The following is a 21,235-nucleotide window of genomic DNA, read 5'->3' as shown; positions in this document are numbered from 1 at the left end:
TAAAATATTATGTAACCATCTTTTTTGTTATCTCATACTGCCTACTAGACTGTCTTATATGAACTTTTCATCTCTCCCAGTTGCTAGCACACAGTAGGTATTTTATTTCTGTATTAGGCTATTTTTATGTTTTATTATGTTCATTTTCTCAATGTGTATCAAAGACAGAAAAACCTTTTATTCTAACAAGTGATGCTTCATTAAGAATTAATAAATGGTCACACATACTTCACTTTTATAGAATTTCAATATGCCTGCTGCTTAAGATCTGGGACAGTACTATGGTTCAGTGAATAGTGTACAAGGCCTGGAGTCAAGAAGATTCATCTTTCTGATTTCAAATCAGGCCTCAGATAATTACTAGCTATGTGACATTGGGCAAGTCATTTAATACCTTGGTTTTCTCATGTTCAAATAAGATGGAGAAGGAAATAGCAAACTGTTCCAGTATCTGTGCCATGAAAACCCCAAATGGGGTCACAAAGCATTGGACAGGAATGAAACTACTGAACAACAATTTAAGATTAAAAGGATGATAAATTCTTAGAGATGTCTATTTGTTTAACAACACTTGTATACTGCCTGGCAGTTCTATATTAATCTGAACCCTTCATACACGGGAAAAATGACATTCAGTTTTATAATAATGCTTTATTCTGCTCTTTATATTACCTGTAGTTTGAACAATGGGGATTTAATAAAAATAAGCCCAATGAACTTATCAGAGTGAATAATTAAGAGTGCTTCCTCACATTGTATAAGGATAGAATAAGCAACCCAACATAATTCTAATACTCCGTATTATTGAAAATTTTTCATTTAAATTGTTTTAATTTAAATTATATTTCAACACTAAATATAATAAAGAAGTTAATATTTTTCATTAGGTCAAAGTGATCTATATTTTTCTTTCTGTTAATTAAAAAATTAAAAACAGTGGTTATGTTACTACACTATAAAAATGCTCTTTAATATTTTATAAAATTAAAACCAAGAGGATATTCAGCATTTTCAATACATGGAAACAAATAAATAGTACATTTATTATCTTTCATTCTATCACACATTCTTAAGGCTTTTCAAAATAGCTAAAAAGGTAAGATGAATAATATTTTCAAAGCTGACACTGTCTAAAGAATGACACAATTTAATTTTTAAACCACAAGTACTAGATTATTTCTGGACCAGTTATTACAAGGTTACATTAATAAGTCATGCTTATTGTATAAGCAAAAAATGTTCTAAGAATCCCTTAAAATGATAAATGCTTTCAAAGAAAACAGGTCTAATATTGGGTCTCCGAGATGGCATCACAACTTCAAATTATGATCCCAGCAAGCAACCTTATTTGTATCCTAGACAGATATGTTAGGTCATGACTCTCAAGTCCATGATTTTTTTTTTTAAAGCTTCTTTACAAGGGAATTTAAATTGGATGGTTATGGACTCCATAGGCATTCTCAAAAGGAAAGAGGGCTTGCTGTTTGGCATTCTGTTTAGCCATCTGTGGGGAGCTGTTTTAAGGATTCTCTTTTTATTTAAAAAGATTGCAAATATCATGCCCTCTTCTGGAAAGGAAGTATTTTTTTCTCTGTAGAGAACTCAGTGGAAGAAAACGAACTTTATTATCCTGTTAAATCTGGTTGACTATGAGTTTATTCATTCAACTGTTACCTGAAATAATAAATCTGATTGAAAATAAAGTTCTCTACAATGAGATTGTCACTAAAATAAAAAGATATTTAGTACCCTTAGTTTGTCTTTCTAATCACTTGGGCTTTTATCAATAAAGGTTACTCAGCTCTCTAAATCCATTATTTAAGATTATTATTATTTCACACACCTTCAAAATAGTACAGTAAATGTTATAGGGTAACCTTATACAAAACCAAAGAATTAACCATATAATAGCTGTGCTGAAAACAAAACTCACTAGCAATTAATGATGCTATTTTAATGAGATTAATAGTACAAAGGCACTTGGTATTATATAGTCTTGTTGTTACATTAAAAAAACAAATTCTTAAGTCCATTTGTTACATAATGATTCATATCACTAAAACTCAAAATGCTCAAAGACTTGGCTCTGATGATAAATAATATTTGTCTTGCTTTTTTGGCATTATTTTAAAATCATTACTGAGAAGTAGATTACAATCTGTTAGAAGAAAACACTGTATGCTTATTAGTGTTCATTTCTGGCTCCTGAAATTCTGTAATGCAGATTAAAATCAGTATAGGCTATATAATGTCTCATGTTTTGGGGAATGTAAATTTCATTTTATGTTATCTAGTTTTTATCTGTCACTTTCGTTATTTCCCTGTTTTTTTTTTCTCCACTTTACTCTGGGAAATATATATATATATATGTATATATATTTATATATATACATACATATATATTCTTGTTTCATGTCCCACATCTCACTCACATAGGTTTTTGTAATGTTGCCTCACTCCTGTAGTATATTCATCTTTGAATATGGCTGTGGTATTGCCTTTCCTTTTGTTGCTCACATACCTGTTGAAATTCTAGTGCTTCAGTGAATCCCATATTGACTGAGAGTAAGGCCTTTATCTCTATGGCCACGAACATCTCATTTTCTACTAGCATACCTCTTGAACTTAATGCCAATCCATAATGCAAATATTTTTTTAAATTTAATTTTCTTTGTTGGCACTTGGACAGTCACCTCTGTATCTATGTGTCCTTGAATTGGTTCTTCATTTTAGATCATAAATTATAAGAGCATAGAGTGTTTGGTCCATCACAGATCCATACATACAGAAGTGCAAAATAAATATAATTATATAAAGGTCACAAGAAATTAACTTCACATTCTCTTTTGTCTTGCTTGGACACATGATACCTTAAGCAGTTTATGTATGATATAGTTAATGACTCCACAAAAATTATCTTTATGAACTATACTCTTCATAGAGATATGACAAAATCTTGGCTTATATAAGATAAAAAAAATTCGTATTTCAAAATATATCAAAACCTAAAATGACTGTTGAATATTTTTTTTAAAACTGCCTAGTCATTGAAGGATTGAGAAAAAAGCAAATCTGAGTTTACAAAAGCAAATGATAGTATGGATCAATTTTCATCATTTCTATGTTATAGTAATAATGATATAGCATATAATAATGCCATTTTCTACTATGCTTATTTTCAAACTGAAATTTGTCTCATATATTAATTTCTATCTATTCAAGATACATTTACTTAAAATATTGACACTTTCCTTTATAAAACTAAGATTAAGATAAATTTCATCTTTATTCTAGATAAAAATAAAATAATATGCATCAGAAAGAACAGAATAAAAATTGTTACTAATTTCTTAAGAAAAAAAAACAAATTTCCAAAAATGTCCTTCCAAATATACTCTCTCTTCAGAACATTTTACATTTATTCTTGTATATTTTATTTTTCCTTTTTTACAAATACTTACTTCCCCTCAACACAAAGCAAAAAAGTGAAGTTTCTACCTTGGTTATCTTCCCACTATGAGTAACTATAAAAACCATAGTATAATGAGTTTAATATTAATTGAAACATGCTGTTGAGATCAGTTTGAAAACATTTTTGATACTTTTCAATATCATATAGACTAGAAATGATGCATGTAAAAACCATTTTATTAGTTAATATGCATTTATTGAAAGAGGTATTTTGGTATTTGATATATAATAAACATTAGAGATATATAATAAAGAATAGAAGTATTGAGTTGAAAAAAGACAAGAAAGTGACATAAAGATATGCATATGGTTGCAAGAGCATGGAAAAAGAAGTCAGCCACAGATTGTGCTTGAATATTAGAGAATGAGATATTTGAATTATATTTTTGAAGTATAATTATTAAATCTGCCTGTGAATTGAAGGCAGGAATATGCTACATGAAAGGAAATACTGAGGTTGTTCCATGACCAAGTAGTTCAAGGATGGGGAGTGAGGACTTGCAGGTAGTAAAGTGTAGCCACTCAGGTAAAGAAGAAAATGAGAGAAGCCAAATAAGGTGAGAATAAATAATACCAAGTTGGCAATAATCAAACATTCACATTTGATCCCCAAGCACAGGGGAATATTATTGCAGGAAATTATTTTAGCTTTAATATGTAGCACATTTTCAGTGAGAAGGGGACAGAACTTGGAAAGGAAGAAGGAAGTTGTGGTAATTCCTGCATATATAAAATGTACTTTGGCAATGGTTTTGATGATAAATGTCAAAATAAGCACAAACAACATCTTAAAGAGTGGGACAATTTAGGAAGAGAGTTAGATAATGAAACATTTTTGAGTTGAGAAACATTTCTAATCCTAATGCTCTGTTTATTTGAATGTTACATTTCCAAAAGCCAACTTATTTTCATTGCTTTTGAACATATTAAAGTTTAAATCTTATCAAAACTGAAAATTCAAGTAATTCAATTCTATGTAATGTGATATTTACTCTCTATTTGGAGAATTTTCCCCAATATACTTAACACTTAAAATAATTACTTCAGGATGTATGTTCATTTCAGATATTCATATATGCATTTGCATGATAACTTTTATATGAAATTGTGGATTCAGAGTCCTGAAGTATAGGGAATGTATATTTCATCTATAACCAACAATGCTATCACTTAGAAATTTTATGGAATCAGTGGGCAATAAGTTAAGCTATAGATTTCATCAGTAAGGTGTGTGTGTGTGTGTGTGTGTGTGTGTGTGTGTGTGCAGTTCAAAAAGCAAGTAAGGAATGAAAACTCATTAATTAATGTATTCAATAACATTTATTAAGCACCTATTCTGTTTAATGTACAGATCGTTACTATAAGTACTTCATGTTTGAGTTTGCGCTATAAAAACTGATTTTTTTGTCATTTAATTTGTTGGCACAAAAATTATACTTAAAATAATTTTGAACAAAATATGGCATGTTATTTATCTTGGTAATTCTTTTTATTGGTTTTATACTTTTCTTTTCACTTTGATTGTTAAGTTTGTGTAAAATTTCTTCAAATACATAGCAATTATATTTCATGAAAATACTTGGCCATGCACTTCTTTCATGTTTATTTAAAGGTTCTTTTCAGTTCAAAACATATAAAAGTACTTAAGAATGAGCACTAAGTGCTGCCCATAGTTATCACTATTTATGTCTGTGAATATCTGAAAACACATACATTCTGATTTACATTTTAAGGATGATGAAACTGCCACATTAGTAGGGTGTAGCATGCTGTGAAGAACTCCCACAATGCTGCAGTTGTTCAAGTCATATTCATCCTTTCGTGCTGCCTTTATAAAAAGATATGCAATGCTGAACATGATTGATCTATACCACAGCTGCAGCCTAAATTAAAGTGGAATTTTAAATATTAATGTTTCTCTGGCAGGGAGTATTTCCCCAGTGTTCTATACTAAAATTTATTTGGGAAGAGGCTCATAGAGAAGGAAAACATTCAGGTAACATATGAAGTCACCATTTAAGGACGTGTCCTTTTCCAGTTCTTTGACTACTGTTTTTTTTTTTTCCTGATTACATCCCTGTTGTGGCTAAGTTTAAATAGTCATAACCTGTGATGACACAAGAAATATAAAAAGGAGAATCTAAGTCCTCAGATCAATTAAGTATTTTCTATTGATTAGTTTGAGATCCAAATCATTTAAATAATTGTTTCAATTCTCCATTTCAGAATGGTTCTTGCAGACCCATGCCTCAGTGCCTTTGGTTCTTAGGTGCCTTTGCTTTTATCTTTTGAAGTCTCTTTAAAAAGCTTCACCAACAGGTACTAAAACCTGTTTTCCAACTTCAAGATAACAATAGCCATTTTATATGATAGCTAAAAAATTAGTCTGTTTTCAAATGTTTGGTAGTTTAAAGTAAATTAATTTTAAATGGATACCTAATGTTGCAGAAAGTTTACAATGTATCAATACAACTTGTCAGTAATATTAGGGATATATATGACAGTGGCCCTAAACTGTTTATTATTGTCTTCTAAATAGGATTGGGAATGGAGAATTTGTATTTTTCTGGAAGGGGGAGAAGTGGAGAGAGAGAAAATGGAGGATGACTGTAATGATGTCCCCCCAGAAACTCTGCCAAGGAGCATCATGGGAATTTGTAAGGGAGAAGAAAAGTCTGTGTTTATACAGGTAATATGACTACCCATGGAGTCAAAATAGTTTTTCTCTGGGGATTTTAGCCAGGGACTCAAAATAAGGTGAGCTTTCCATCAATTACAAAGGAATATTTAGTTATTTAACTAATAAATAATTCAGCATTTTCACTTCCCCATGTATCATAACACTGGACCAGCAGGACCTACTTGCCATAAAAGAAAGCAAGTACATCTTCTCTTCATCAAGGAGTAGCTATAGTACTGTGAGAGGGAAATCCCAAAAAGGGAAGATGAAGGGCAAAAACAAACTATATAAATGATGGATCAAAAAACAAAATCAAAGACAAATGGGACAGGAAAGCAAACTAAATAGAGAAGGGGAAAAAAGAGGTAAAATTATAAGAAAAAATATCCCATATTAGCCAATAAACCAAAAAATAAAAAAAGGAAAAGAAATATATTGAGGCAGAGAGGAGAAAATATCTGCAGTTTTCTCTCTGCTGTGTCTACTCACCTGAGACACAGAAAGCCAAGCTACATTATTTCTTCATTAAAGCAATTTCATAAATGGTAAAATGATAAGCAACCTTGAGAACTGCCATCTAGTATTTTTGATAACCAATGCTTGTTTGTAGACTTTAATCTCCAAACTCATAAGCTCATGGAAGACACATGTTTTATGAGTCCAGGTAAATCTCTTTTCCTCAAACTCTCCAACATTTTAGGAGTTGGTATTATGAGATGTTGTTTTTGAGGGTCGAGGGGAAGCAATGCCTACTTTTGAAAAAAGGTCCCAGGGAAGATAGGGATAGGTGAAATGAATACCAGATCTTAATTAGCATGTCTTTTAATAAAATTCAGTTGGGAATGGATATCTCTAGATAGCTATAATCTAATACCAAACATGGCAATTATGGACAGGAGGAGGCAGCAACATTTCAGGATGTGGGAAAAGAAGACTGCAAATGGGGGGGGGGGCGGGGAGAGAGAGAGAGAGAGAGACAGAGACAGAGATAGATAGAGACAGAGAGACAAAGAGAGACAGACAGAGAGACAGAGAGACAGAGACAGAGAGAGACACACACACACAGAGACACAGAGAGAGAGAGAGACACACACACACACAGACAGAGACAGAGACAGAGACAGAGACAGAGGTGTTTGGCTGTTCCTGACAATGTAATGTATCATCAGTGACCATATAAATAACTACCAGCGGCTTCAATGTTTTTGTCAAGAGTCCAGTCTGCAGTGATCCAGGAGGGGGGTGGGTAGGAGACGGGGTGAATTGACTGCCCTGAAAACAATTGATTTAGGCCTGCCCGGTGGTCCCCTGGGAAATCCTCCCGCCACTCTTCTATCCCACTTGCATCTTGCATTACAAAGCAGAGCAATCAGCCCGAGCAGATGAGAGCATCCTCAGGGTGGACTCTGGGGAAAGCCCTGCAGCCTCTGCCGTTTATTACCACTACCTCGGCACCAGTGGTAATAATGCTGCGGAGGCGCCTCATCATTTCTAATAGTATCGTCTTAAAACTAGAGTTCCTGTTTGTCTCAGAATAGTTAGCAAATTAGCCGGGTTGAGGGGAAAGGAAAGGTGGGTAGAGAGAGTAAGAAAAAGCAAAAAAGGGGGAAAGGAAGTAATTGGGTTAGAAATTTTCTGGAAGTGTCACGAATCTTATAAGGTAGAGGTTGAGAGCTCCCCCTCCCCCCATCCTCAAGATTGAGGGATTCTCATATTCGTGATTTTCCTTCACATTCCTGTTACAGACTAGGATGGGAGTGCAGTGGGGGAGTAGAGGAGCAATAGGCACGATTAAAAGGGCCCACAAATAAACCATGCTCCTCCACCTGCTTGAGACCACAGATCACTTAAAAAGTCTGAGCTTTCTCATCGTTCCCGCATCCGTATCCCCGGATTTGCTTTATCCCTGCAAGCTCTGCGCCAGAGATAAAATTTCTTCCCTGTGGCACGAATTTATCCTATGCTTCTTGTGCATTGGGTGAATTGGGGTAATACCTGTGCAAGGGAGTATCCGATCTGAGACCTTCCCGTAGACCCCTCGACAACCCCCATCTTCTCGGGTAAACACACCTGCCTTGCAGCGCAAGGAGAGGGAGAGGGCCCCGGTTTGATGGACTGATCAAACAAAAAAAAAATGGGGATTGTGAGTGTGTGGAGGGGATATAAGGGGGCTATTAAAGGATAACCGGGAAAAGACTCCCAGCCTGTCATCACCGTATTCAAAATGATCGCAGAGGGCTGGGGGGATACGTAGGTTTCTTGGCCAGAAGAGGATATTCCTCTAGGAATATAAAACAAACGCCTAGTCGCTGAAGAGACGCATTTCTAGACCTAACAGCTATCTCTCCAGAGAATTTCTAAATTAAAGAAGGCATGACTAAATTGATTAAAGGAAGAATTCCTCTTTCGTTCCCTCCCCTTTAATCCCAAACCTCAAAGCCTGAACCATTGGAATTACCTTTCATCCAGTCCACCACTTGACTCGGCGACCATTTGCTCACTGGTTCCATAATAAGAGCCATTGGGAATGGAATCGATTTCTTTGTCAGGCGAGGAGATCGAATTGAAAAAGCACCCCAGAAATTTTATCTTTTCCCCTTCTGGTTCGTCTTCTCCCTCAGAGAGGTGCTCTCTGGGTAGATGGGTGGGAGCGGGGGAACCGGAGGACGGGAAGCAATCTGCCTTATTGTATCAGGTTTCCCGGTAGCACTCCCTGCTGCAAATTCTCTCAGCAAACCTAGAGCATCAGCGACAGGCAGCCCAGCCCGGGAGAGGGAGGGAGACGCCACCAAATCGCAGCTCTCCTCCTCCTTCTCCTCCTCCTCCTTCTTTTTCTCCTCCTCCTCCTCCTCCTCCGCCTTCTGCTCAGTCCCTTCAGCTGCTTCCCCACCTCCTCCTCTCAGTCCCTCTCTGACTGTCTATGTAGGGTTCCAATTCATACTGCTGCCTTCTCCCGTGGGGGGAAAAAGGGGGACGCTGAGCACGCTCAGACGTCTGCAGCCCTCACCCGTTGCTGCTGCTGCTGCTGTTGGTGGCTGCTGCCACTACCAAGGCTTCTAGGTGCTCCTTCCTTAAACCAGATTAGGGTTAGGGAGAGAGTTTGGTCGACCAAGGTTTTGAAGACTTTAACTCTCCAGACATTCAGCAGTGCTTAAACGTCTATTTCTTTTCCAAAAGCTCCAGTCATCCTCCTCTCTGCAACAAGCTCCTCGATTTGCCTCTTGTAGGGAGATTAAAACCCCAGGCACAGCACACAGTCTAGCGGAAATGACGAGGTGTCTCTTGCCACCAAAAATATCCCCCTCAAACTCCTTTAAATGAGGAGAGGGAGAGAGAAGGCGAAATAGGGAAAATCTCCACCAAACCTGTAATCTCACACCCCTAGATATTAAGGGGGAGAGGAAAGAACCCGCAACTCAACTAGTGTGTGTGGTGTGTGTCAGGTCTAGGACTGTGGGGGCCAGGCACAACAGAAGAACTCCACCTGCAACCTCCAGATGAGCTCCTATGATCCGGGATGCATTTCTAATTGCAGCTGTGAAAGCAGCAGCAGCAGCGGCCTCCGCTGGAGGCCCCAGTGGGAGGAAAGAGCTAGTAGGAGAAAGGGAGAGATCACGATTCCATGGGCGAGAGGTGCGCTGGTATCCACCCCCACCTCTGCCTCCCGCCCCCAACAGTTCAGCACTAGTAGGCAAAGGTATCGAGTTACAAAAAAGCCTTTATTGTGGCGGAAGAGTTGCACTCAGTCTCAGTCTGCCTGAGGAATGGGGGTGGAGGAAGCGGGAAGCTATGGGGAACACCGCTGGGCAGGGAGATTACATCAACAACCTCTGCAGCGCAGCCAAACAGTGGTGGCGGGGGTTTCCTCCTTCCCTATTACCGAACGGGCAACGGAGGTAATTTCTACCAGAAGCAAGCGGCCACAGAAGTAGCTTCTGTGCTTTTGACGAAATTTACAGTAGCCAGAAACCATAGTAATGACATACAAGCTGGTATGGGGAGGGAATGGGGACCCGATTTTATTTCATCTCTTTTTGAAATGGAACCAGGCTTTTTTTTTTCCTTTTTGAGAAATGGTGAATATACATAAATACATGCATACACATATATGCACACGCACACGTACACGTGTATATGTATCTATGGGTAGTATGTGTGTATATGCATTGTGGATTCTGATAGATGCATCTAGGGGTATGTGTGTGTAAATGACTGTATATATGTTTTTTGGATATGATCATATCTATGGCTATATAGGGGTGAAGATATATATCTATCAATAGAAACACATATCACCATATATAGCAGCTTTCTCTCATATATATATGTGTGTGTGTGTGTGTGCATATATATAATGTGTATTAAGGGTGTATACATCTAAAGAAAATTCATTATTCGAGAAATAGATTCTACAAACTTCAAATGTTAAATGATTTTACAGACTGAATAGAATGTTTAAAAAAAAAACAAAAACCCAAAAAGATAGCTCATAGGACTGGATGTAACATAACTGGTTATGATAGAAAAATAATTAGTTGCTTTTGAAGTTACTATCCTTTCATGTTGAAGAAGTACATATAACTCTGGGCTTGGAGTTAGAAAGACTTAAAAGTCAATTACTAACTGTGTGATCCTGGGCAAGTCACTTAACCTCTGTTTGCCTCAGTTTCCTCTTCTGTAAAATAATAGCACCTACCTTCCAGGAATGTTGTAAAGACCAAATAAGATAATTGTAAAGCACTTAGCACAGTGCCTGGCACATAGTAAGCTCTACATAAAATTTAGATTTATTAACATTTGTGTGCATATTTAACATATATGTATAAAAATATAATTAGTAGGTACCAAAAATACTTGAATATTGACTGATTTTATATATATATATATATATATACATTTTTTATCCATCTGTCAAAAAACAGACATCTAGATATAGATGTACATATATATACAGGGCAAAAATTGTATTTTGTCTTTCTTTATATCCCTAATATTTAACAAAATGACTGGTATATAGTAGGTGCTAAATAAATGCTTGTTAACAGACTATGTATAATTATGCACATACATATCATATGAGGATATGTACATACATACACACACAACGATCACTTTAGAAGCTGTTATGTTTTATATTACATAGTTTTATTTATTTATTATGGGTATAGAACTTTAACATTGGGGGTCTATAGAATTTGTTTTCCAAATTGGGATTTTGTCTTAGATTAGATTTAGTCAAAACGGAAAAGAGTATTTTACATAAGTGACAAATAGAGGATAACAGTGGGACTACAATTAGAAAATAATTTGGGGATACTTCCAGAATGTAACAATTTTCATTTAAGTTGGTTTTCAATGCTTACACTGATACTAAATGAAGTATAACTTGTTATTTTCTTCAAAAAGACATGATAAATTAAAGAATTCCAGAACTTCTCCTCCAATCACAATGGCACATATGCTTTCCTGTTCTTGAAGAACGTACTTCTTCCTCATATACAGTATAAGTTGTTCCCCTTTTGAAAATCAATTATTCCTTTTCTCTAATCTGCTATTCTGGAAATTTGGAATCACCAGTTATCATAGGCTTCCATAATAATAGCTGATATTTACATGGTGCTTTGCATTGCTTTTGCAAAGTGCAATATATAGTAAATCATTTGAGCCTTGCTACAACCCTGTGATATAAATGCTATTTCCAGGTGAGTCAACTGAGACCTGAGGGAACTTGAGTGACTTGCCTATAATCACAGTTTCCTCATCTGTAAAATGAACTGGAGAAGAAAATGGCCAACTACTCCAGTATCTCTGCCATGAAAACCTTAAATGGGATGACAAAGTATTTGACATGACTGAATATGGATTTAAAACCAGATATTCATGATATCAAATTTAACACTGTTACCCATTATGTAATAAGAGTTAGAAGGAACCTTCCAACTCTGAGGAATCTTAAGTCCCTTATGAAATGATTTGTCCAAGGTCACTTAGTAAACTAGGGGTAGTCTAGAATCCCATTGTCTTTGATTTTTAGGCCAACATTTTTTTTCCTCACCATGACATACTTCTTTGACCTACATGACCTACATAAGTTTGTCTTCTTCTATCACCTGGAAGATAAGATAGGCTTTCAGGAAGGTTGAGGAAGTAGGTAGACAAATAGAGGTGGCCAAGTCAAACCTTAGTCACTAGCCTGACTGATTTGTTCCATTTATATCTGTTTGGGAAGGAAAAATTTAATTTGGTTTTGAGAAAGACAAGTGACTTCAATTAAATTTAGTGACCCAATGAAAGAGAATTTTAAATTTAAGTTGCCTTTAAGGCAGCTACAGTGGTAGAGTAGAAAGAGGGAGTCAGGAAGACTAATCTTCCTGAGTTCAAATAGGGTCTTAAACACTTACTAGCTGTGTGACCCTAGGTAAGTCAGTTTTCTTATCTGTAAAATGAGCTGGAAAAAAAGAAATAGCAAATCACTCCAGTATCTTTGCCTAAAAAACCCCAAATGAGGTCACAAAGCATCAGACAGACTGAAACCACTGAACAAAGTAGTCTTTAAAGAGAAGCAATGTTTCCTCATTCCTCAAACATCTCTAGAGGATATGAAGTGGACCCTTTTCCAATTTTATGCAGTCACATAGATTAAGAAGTGAGAAATAATGGTCTGGGGGAAATTTGTTTGTAAATAAACAAATGACTCTTTGAAACACTGTAGTTCTAAAGGAGATTCAGTAAAATCTTAATTCTGTTTATTTTGGCTTCATTTTACAATCTATCCAAGACTACTAACATTATAAGCTAGTCTCTTGGCATAGACCCTAGGAACAGCATTATTTTTAAAAGCATATTTCAGTCTAAGAACAAAACTGTTTTGGAATAAAAAGACTTTTAAGAAACTAATCTTCCTGTTTACTTAATGATTTTTAAAAATTCAAACCCATGTTTTCATCAGAATAGGGAGCCTGTTAAGTCATTTTCTGAACAAATGTATATCTGTGCTAGCTCTTCAATAGTCAATCTTATATAGTTGCCTGGGGGCACCTTTTCCAAGGTCACAGTGATAGCTTATGTCATAGGTGAGACAACAAGTCAGCAAAATTCTTAAACTCAACATGTCCAAGTCAGAATTAATTTTCTCTGTCTCACCCTCAGCCTCTTCTGAATTTAGCTATTACTGTTAAGGAAGCTGTGTACTACCTGCTCAGTAGCTTGGTCCATAATCTCAGCATCATTCTTGACTTTTCATTCTCACTTGCCCCACACATCAAATCCTTTGCTAAATCTTGACATTTCTACATTCATGACATCTTATATGACCCCTTCCCTTCATTCTCAGAGCCACCCTTCTAGATCAGGCTTTCATCACCTCTTATGTGGGTTATTACAAATCCTTCTAATTTGTTTCATTCTCCCCTCCTAGCTCCCTAAGTGATTTTTCTAAATCATCATCCCACCCATGAACTCCCGTGACTCTTTATTACCTCCAGAATCAAATGTAAAGTTTACTATTTGCATTTTAAAATCTTCATTACTTAGACCCTTCTTCATTTTCCATTCTTCTTATACTTCCTTCCATGCAATCCACAAATCAACTAGAGAGACAGAATTGTTGTTCCTCCACCATGATAGGGGCAGCTAGGCAGCAGCCTGGATAAGAGTGTCTGGACTGTAGTCAGGAAAACATGAGCTCAAATATGGCCTGATATACTTACTAGGTGTGTGACCCTATGTAAGTCACTTAATCCTGTTTGCCTCAGTTTCCTCATCTGAAAAATGAGCCTAAGCAAGAAATGACAGATAGAATGAAACAATTAAATAAAAACAAAACCCAACATAATACTCTATTTTTTGGTGCTTTAACACCAGCTTTCCTCCATTCCTAGGATGTTTTATCTTAAATGTATGTGGCTTCAAGATTTAGCCTAAATCCCACACTCTTCAGGAAACCTTGTCTGATCAGCACAACTACTCTTTCCCATTCTTCAGAAATTATTTTTCATATCTATCATCTATCTATCTATCTATCTATCTATCTATCTATCTATCTATCTATATTTTTCTGTCTGCCTATACATTTATTTCTCTATCTTGCATCTGGACAAGTCATTCAAACTTTATCTGCCTCAGTTTCCTCGCCTGTAAAAGACAGATAATAATAGCACCTACCATGTAGTGTTGTTGTGAGGATGAAATAACATAATATATTTAAAATACTTAATATAGTGTCTATTATGTGTTAGGCACTATATAAATGCTAATGATGATTATGTTGATGGGCCTAGTTATTCACATGTTGTCTCCCTCATTAGAAAGTAAGCATCTTGAGGGCAGAAGTTATTTTTTACTATCTTCATATCTCTAGTGCTTACTAGAATGCTAGCACATAGTATTGTTTATGAATATTTGTTGAGGGGGCAGCTGGGTGGGTCAGTAGATTGAGAAGTAGGCCCAGAGACAGGAGGTCCTAGGTTCAAATCTGGCCTCAGACACTTCCTAGCTGTGTCATTCTAGACAAGTCACTTAACCCCCCTTGCCTACCCTTACCATTCTTTTGCCTTAGAACCAATACACAATATTGATTTTAAGGCGAATGGTAAGGATTAAAAAAAAAAAAAGAATATTTGTTGACATTGATTCAAGAGGACCCAAGATGAAATATGATATCTATTTCCTGGAAAATTGGGACATAATTTTTTAAGCAAATAAATGTGGGAATTATTTTTGTTCAACTGTGTATTCATTACAAGAGTTTTGTTTCTCTTCTTAAATGGGGGCAGAGAAAGAAAAAGGAGAACAGATTTTTCTTTACTGAAAAAAAATAGATTTTAAAATAACATGTTTATTGACTATGTTAGAAGTAGAAGTGATCTTAGAACTCATCCAGTCAGAGTTTTAAACTCAAGGTTGATGAATTTTGAAAAAAAAATTCAGCAGCTATATTTACATGTATCTGATTTCCTTTGTAATTGTAAAGTATTTTTATGCTTTTAAAACATAATTCTGAGAAAGTGTTCATAAGATTCACAAATAGCCAAAGTGGTCCATGGGTAAGGATCACTGAGGGTTTCTTAAAAGTGGCTGGTAGTTAGTTAATAGCAGAGCCAAGACTCAAATCATGATATACTGATTCCTTTTCAAGTAATTTCCCCTCTAATTTATACTACCATGAATTAACCTATTCAAGGCTTCCAAAAGGTGTTTATTTCCTTACAATATATGATATGAAAATTGAAGTGGTTTGTAGATTCTCTTTTCTTCTTCCATGTTCATATTTATGCTACCGAATCTGTGAAAAGCTTTCCATGCCTGCTTCCAAGATTTGCATCCAGGATGTTTTCCTCCAGGTTAATTCAAATTTCATAAAATCATTGTTAAGTATGCATTGGATATACTACATAAGTTACAGATGATGCAAAGAAAATATAAACATAAAGTAGTTCTGAAAATATATAGGGAAAGTATGTAATATATCCATAACGAGGTATAATAATTATAGAAGTAGTAAGGAAATTTAGGCAAAAACCACATTAAAAAGGGACATTTGTCAATAGAAAGGGACAGTTTGTCCCCTGGGCACTTCTAGTGGAATATATTTCATGCCAACTCCTCCTCCTCTCTGACTTCAGAGGACTCACCATATGTCTTCAAAGTCAGAAACCTTATCTTCAATACAGTGTATTACTTGCTGAGCTTCTATGTATCTAAATACCTCCTTTTCTAGTTAGAGAGGGTGTAATTCTTTGACTGTCACACAATCTAATTTTTCAGGAAATTTGGAATCTGATAGAAGAAACTCAAGTCTTCTCTTATTAAGAATCTGTCAATTTGATGCTACTTTTTAAACAACTTTTTACAGAAGTCCTTTGGTATGTATGAGCCAATAGCACAGTGGATACTGCCTTTCATCCTTTAATGTATGGTTCTGTTTAATATTCTCCTGAAACACAAGTTTATTTACATGGAAATTGATTTGTTTCAAATACCGTGACTTAGTATGAACATTAAGAGAAGAGGAAGTGTGATGTAGAGTAAAGAGTGAGGACAAACCTGGAGTGAGGACAACCTGGCACCAATTTTGGGTAGGAATGGAAACAAGGACAAGTCCCTTAACTCCTCTGAGCCTTCAATTTCTAATCTGTAGAATGAGAGTGATAAGAATAACTGATAGTTTACCAAAGGCTTTAAGTCTTGTAAAGCACTTCACATACAGTAACCAATAAATCATTTATCACAAAACATTTATTAAGTGCCTACTATATACTATTACTTTGCTGAGTGCTAAGGCTATAAAAAGAAACAAAAATCTTCAGGGGCTTCATGATTGAATGAGGAGTTTACAATCTACCAATTGCACATCATCTCATTTATTACTCAAAACAACCCTATGAAGAAAGTACTATAAATAGTATTATTTATATCTTACAGATAAGGAAACCAAGATTCAGAAGGGGTCACATCATTGTCACACAGTTAGGGAGTATTAAGATTTCTCTGATGACTCAAAACCCAACAGTTACTCCTGCCTCATAAACACAACATTACCACCATACTTGAACCACTTAGATCACCAAAGTGGTTGTGAAAAAGTCCCTGGTAAACTTTCAGCATTACATAAATGCAAATTATTATTGCTTTCTGTGTTTTCAAATGTATGTGAACTATAGACTTTAAATAAGTGTCAGTGAGATAGGTCAGTTGTTTACAATGACTCAGTTCTATGATTTTGTCAATTTAGGGAACTCTGGGGATGAACACATTCTTTACTCAATGCAAAACTAGACTTCTGTACCTTGTAGTTTTCCTCTATCCTTGGTAGCACCACCATGCTAATGTGGTAGAGATAGGAACTGAACTCTGGCTTTCCTGACTTGAAGACCTGTTTACTTTTTCCACTATTTCATTCCTTCTCTCTTTTCATACATAGTAATTGTTATGAATTGTGACCTCATTAGCTAACACTTTGTTTTTGTTAATTAAAAAACATCTTTTTGGAATCTATGATAATTTCATCTACTTTGCTTAAAAAAAAGACAACAAGAAATATTAAAATAGCCCAGAATGAAAAATATAATACAATGTAAGATATCTCATAGAAAAACCAATTGACCTAAAAATAACTGAAGAAGCTAACATTTTGGAAACATTGGACTACCTGAATGACATTTGCAAAACAAAAAAGAATCTATACATCATATTTCAAAAAAATTTAACAGAATACTGCCAGATTTCTTAGATGGCAAAGTGGAAATACAAATAAAATTCATATCCCAAAAAAACAAACTCTAAAATGAAAACTTCCAGGAAGATAATGGTGAAAAAAAATGCTACAAGCAACCAGACAAAAAGTGCTGAACTACTGTAAGGATGATATTAGAAAATAAGTATTGAAGACCTGCTTAATTTCCACTATTTCATGCACTCCGAGACTCTCTTTCACAGCTGGAGAAGGTAACATCTTTGCCTCTCTCTCTGTCTGAGATGTGCATATCTCACCATATGAAATGTTATTTGGACATTAACCATTGCAGGCAAAATGTTTTAAAACAGCTTAAGTATCTATGCTTGGAAGAGATCTTGCACTTGCTGAATACATCACAGAGTTACAAAACAGGACTAGAGAATTACAAGAAATGGAAATTTTAACTCAAGAGGGTCCATTATATGGAAATTTTAACTCAAGAGGGTCCATTAGATTTTGTACTCCATTTGATAAACCTGGAGATTCAGTCTACAGAAAAAAAAAATTTAATAGAACTAGTGCAACACAACCATTATAGGTAGGTCCTTTCCATGTTATTTTGACAACACCATCAACTATTTGTGTATTAGAGAAAGAAATGTGACTACATAGATTGCATGTGAAAAAAGCAAAAGCAGCAGAAGAGATTACATCAGATAACACAGCTGCAGTCAAACAGAAATCAGAAGAAGAAATTATTCAAGAAGAAGAATGAAATGGAGACAGAGATCAAGATCAAGACAAAGAAGACACCACAGAAGAAACATAGATGACATCAGACATGGCTATTGAATTGTAACAAAGACACTGAAAAACAAATCAACACAGAGAAGGGGAACAGACTGATTATGAACATGAACTGTAAGATTTTTTTTTTTGCACTATTATAACACTATGCACTTTCACTATAGTTGCAAACAAACACTACTTAGTAACAACACAAAGACAGAAGAAGCAGAGGAGGTGACTTTAAAGATTTGGTAAGTTTTCACTACAAAATAACATATACATATAGGACACATTTCTCACAAACTCTGCAACATCATAACCAGGTGATGATTATCCATAGAAATAAATAAATAAATACAGATAAATCACTTTGGGAAAATAATTATCATACACATTAAAATAATAAGATCTCATCTCACAGGAAGGCTTTATGTGTTCCTAGGAGATAAAATCAAGAAAACATACATAATTTTCTTTTTTTCCCATTTGAATAAGCTTATTTAGTCAATTTAGAACATTAGTCCTTGGTTACAATAATCACATTATTTCCCTCCTTGCCCTCCACCCACTCTTCCTGCAACCAACACACAATTTCATTGGGTATTATATGTGTACTTGATCAGAACCCATTCCCATGTTGTTGTTTACACTAGGATGTTCCTAGTGTAGAGTTCCTAGAGTCCAACAATATGCCTTCAATGCATGTATTCAAGCAGTTGTTTTTCTTTGATGTTTTTACTCTCACAGTGTTTCCTCTGGATGTGGATAGTAGTTTTTCTTGTAGGTTCCTCTGAGTTGTTCAGGGTCATTGCATTGCCACTAATGGAGAAGTCCATTACATTCGATTGTACCACAGTGTATCAGTTTATGTGCACAATGTTTTCCTGGTTCTGCTCCTCTCACTCTGCATCAATTCCTGGAGGTCATTCCAGTCTCCATGGAATTCCTCCACTTTATTATTCCTTTGAGCACAATAGTATTCCATCACCAACATATACCACAATTTATTCAGCCATTCCCCAATTGAAGGACATCCCCTCATTTTCCAATTTTTCCAACCACAAAGAGCACAGCTATGAATATTTTTGTACATGTATTTTTCCTTATTATCTCTTTGGGATACAAACCCAGCAGTGCTATGGCTGGATCAAAGGGCAGACAGTCTTTTAGCACCCTTTGGGCATAGTTCCAAATTGCCCTCCAGAATGGTTGGATCAATTCACAAATCCATCAGCAATGCATTAATATCCCAACTTTTCCACATCCCCTGCAGCATTCATTACCTTCTGTTGCTGTCATGTTAGCCAATCTGCTAGGTGTGTGGTGATACCTTAGAGTTGTTTTGATTTTCATTTCTCTGATTATAAGAGATTTAGAGTACTTTTTCACGTGCTTATTAATAATTTTGATTTCTTTAACTGAAAATTGCCTATTCGTGTGCCTTGCCCATTTTTCCATTGGAGAATGGCTTAATTTTTTGTACAACTGGTTTAGCTCTTTATAAATTTGAGTAATTAGACCTTTGTCAGATGTTTTTTGTAATGAAGATTGTTTCCCAATTTGTTGCTTCCCTTCTAATTTTGGATGCTTTCGTTTTGTTTGTACAAAACCTTTTTAATTTGATGTAATCAAAATTATTGATTTTACATTTTGTGATTTTTTTCTAGCTCTTGATTGGTTTTAAAGTCTTTCCTTTCCCAAAGATCTGACAAGTATACTATTCTGTGTTTGCCTAATTTGCTTATAGTTTTCTTCTTTATATTCAGGTCATTCACCCATTCTGAGTTTATCATAGTGTAGGGTGTGAGATGTTGATCCAAACCTAATCTCTCCCATACTGTTTTCCAATTTTCCCAGCAGTTTTTTTTTTTTAAAGTGGGTTTTGGTCCACAAAACTGGGATCTTTGGGTTTATCATAGACTGTCCTGCTGAAGTCATTTACCCCAAGTGTATTCCATTGATCCTCCTTTCTGTCTCTTAGCAAGTACCAAATTGTTTTGATAACTACTGCTTTATAGTATAGTTTGAGATCTGGGATCATACATAACTTTCTAAAGAAAATCTTTAAGGTTTTCTTAGACTATCTTAAGGGGGGAAGTTTATTTTCCTCCTGCAACATGTAAATAGTTTGTATATAACATATATATAGGTATAGAAATTGTACAGATCTGTATATTTCTATAAATGTGTATATAGTTAAATTTTTATAATGTTTTGAATTTATTAGTATAGTAAGTTGATTTTAAGTTTTAATGTAGTTAGTTTTGGTTTTCTGTATTAGCGATAGAATAAGGTCTTAGCATAGTAAAAAGTTTCATTTGAATTGTTCAAATAGTTTTTGTAAAGTGAAGTTTGCTTGAGTTTGTAACTGTATCTTATTGTTTTAAAATTTTTTCAAAAGTTTTCATTTTGTATTTTGAATTTCTGTAATTGTATTTTTGTACTTGCATTTGTGCAAATGTTTTCATTGATTATTTCTTTTTGTTGAAATTTTCATTTCTTTCATTTATGTCCCTAGTATAGGTTAACATAGATATAGTATAGCAATAAGCATAGGATAAGATAAGCATAAGATCAGTAGATAAGATGGTTCTGGAAGCCCTTTACAACTCTTCCATTAAGTCCATTTCATTCAACAAATATTTGAACTTCTATTTGCATAAAGCAATGTAGTAGGCATTACATGTATAAAATTTGGATAAAATGTAGTTCCTGCCCTTATGGAATAAGAGAAATATGGCACATATATAATTAACTATAATACAGAATAAAAACAAATAAGGAATGTGTGAGTAAATCCATTTATATGATTTTGAGACAGGAAAAATAATTATCAATTGAGGAACTAGGGAAGCCTTTCTGGAGGAGCATATATTTGAGGACTTTTAGAGGACAAGCAGGAATTTTATAGAGAGGAGGAGAAAATAGTGATAAAAGTAATAATAATGATAATAGTTAGAACTTTAACATGTGAAAAATAATTTACAAATATTACCTCATCTTATCCTCACTGGAAGCCTGGGAGGTAGGTGATATTAAAATCACCATATTGTAAATAATAAAACTGAGGCAGACAGAGAATAAATCTTACTTGCCAAGGTGACATTTAGGAAGTGTCT

At 35.0% G+C, this 21,235-nt stretch overlaps 1 protein-coding gene and 1 pseudogene across 28 annotated transcripts in view; one reads left to right on the top strand and one right to left on the bottom strand.

Annotated features, from left to right (window-relative positions):
* The window catches only part of CNKSR2 (connector enhancer of kinase suppressor of Ras 2), a 300,281-nt gene extending 290,364 nt beyond the window's left edge, over positions 1–9,917 (bottom strand). For 4 of the 28 annotated variants that reach the window (XM_056793337.1, XM_007493431.3, XM_056793340.1 and 1 more), the window contains exon 1: positions 8,610–9,748. In XM_056793337.1, the coding sequence (XP_056649315.1) occupies positions 8,610–8,673 (64 nt within the window). In that variant the 5' untranslated portion in view covers positions 8,674–9,748. Of the gene's footprint in view, positions 1–8,609 lie in introns of all 28 variants that reach the window. The other 24 variants (XM_001362934.4, XM_056793339.1, XM_007493432.3 and 21 more) reach the window with 14 other exon arrangements.
* The window catches only part of LOC100013144 (nuclear receptor-binding factor 2-like), a 154,490-nt pseudogene continuing 142,913 nt past the window's right edge, over positions 9,659–21,235 (top strand).

This window comes from Monodelphis domestica, chromosome 4, assembly GCF_027887165.1.
Source record: "Monodelphis domestica isolate mMonDom1 chromosome 4, mMonDom1.pri, whole genome shotgun sequence".
Classification (NCBI taxonomy): Eukaryota; Metazoa; Chordata; class Mammalia; order Didelphimorphia; family Didelphidae; genus Monodelphis; species Monodelphis domestica.
Note: the sequence above shows the minus strand (reverse complement) of the source record. Positions and strands in the feature narration are given on the sequence as shown.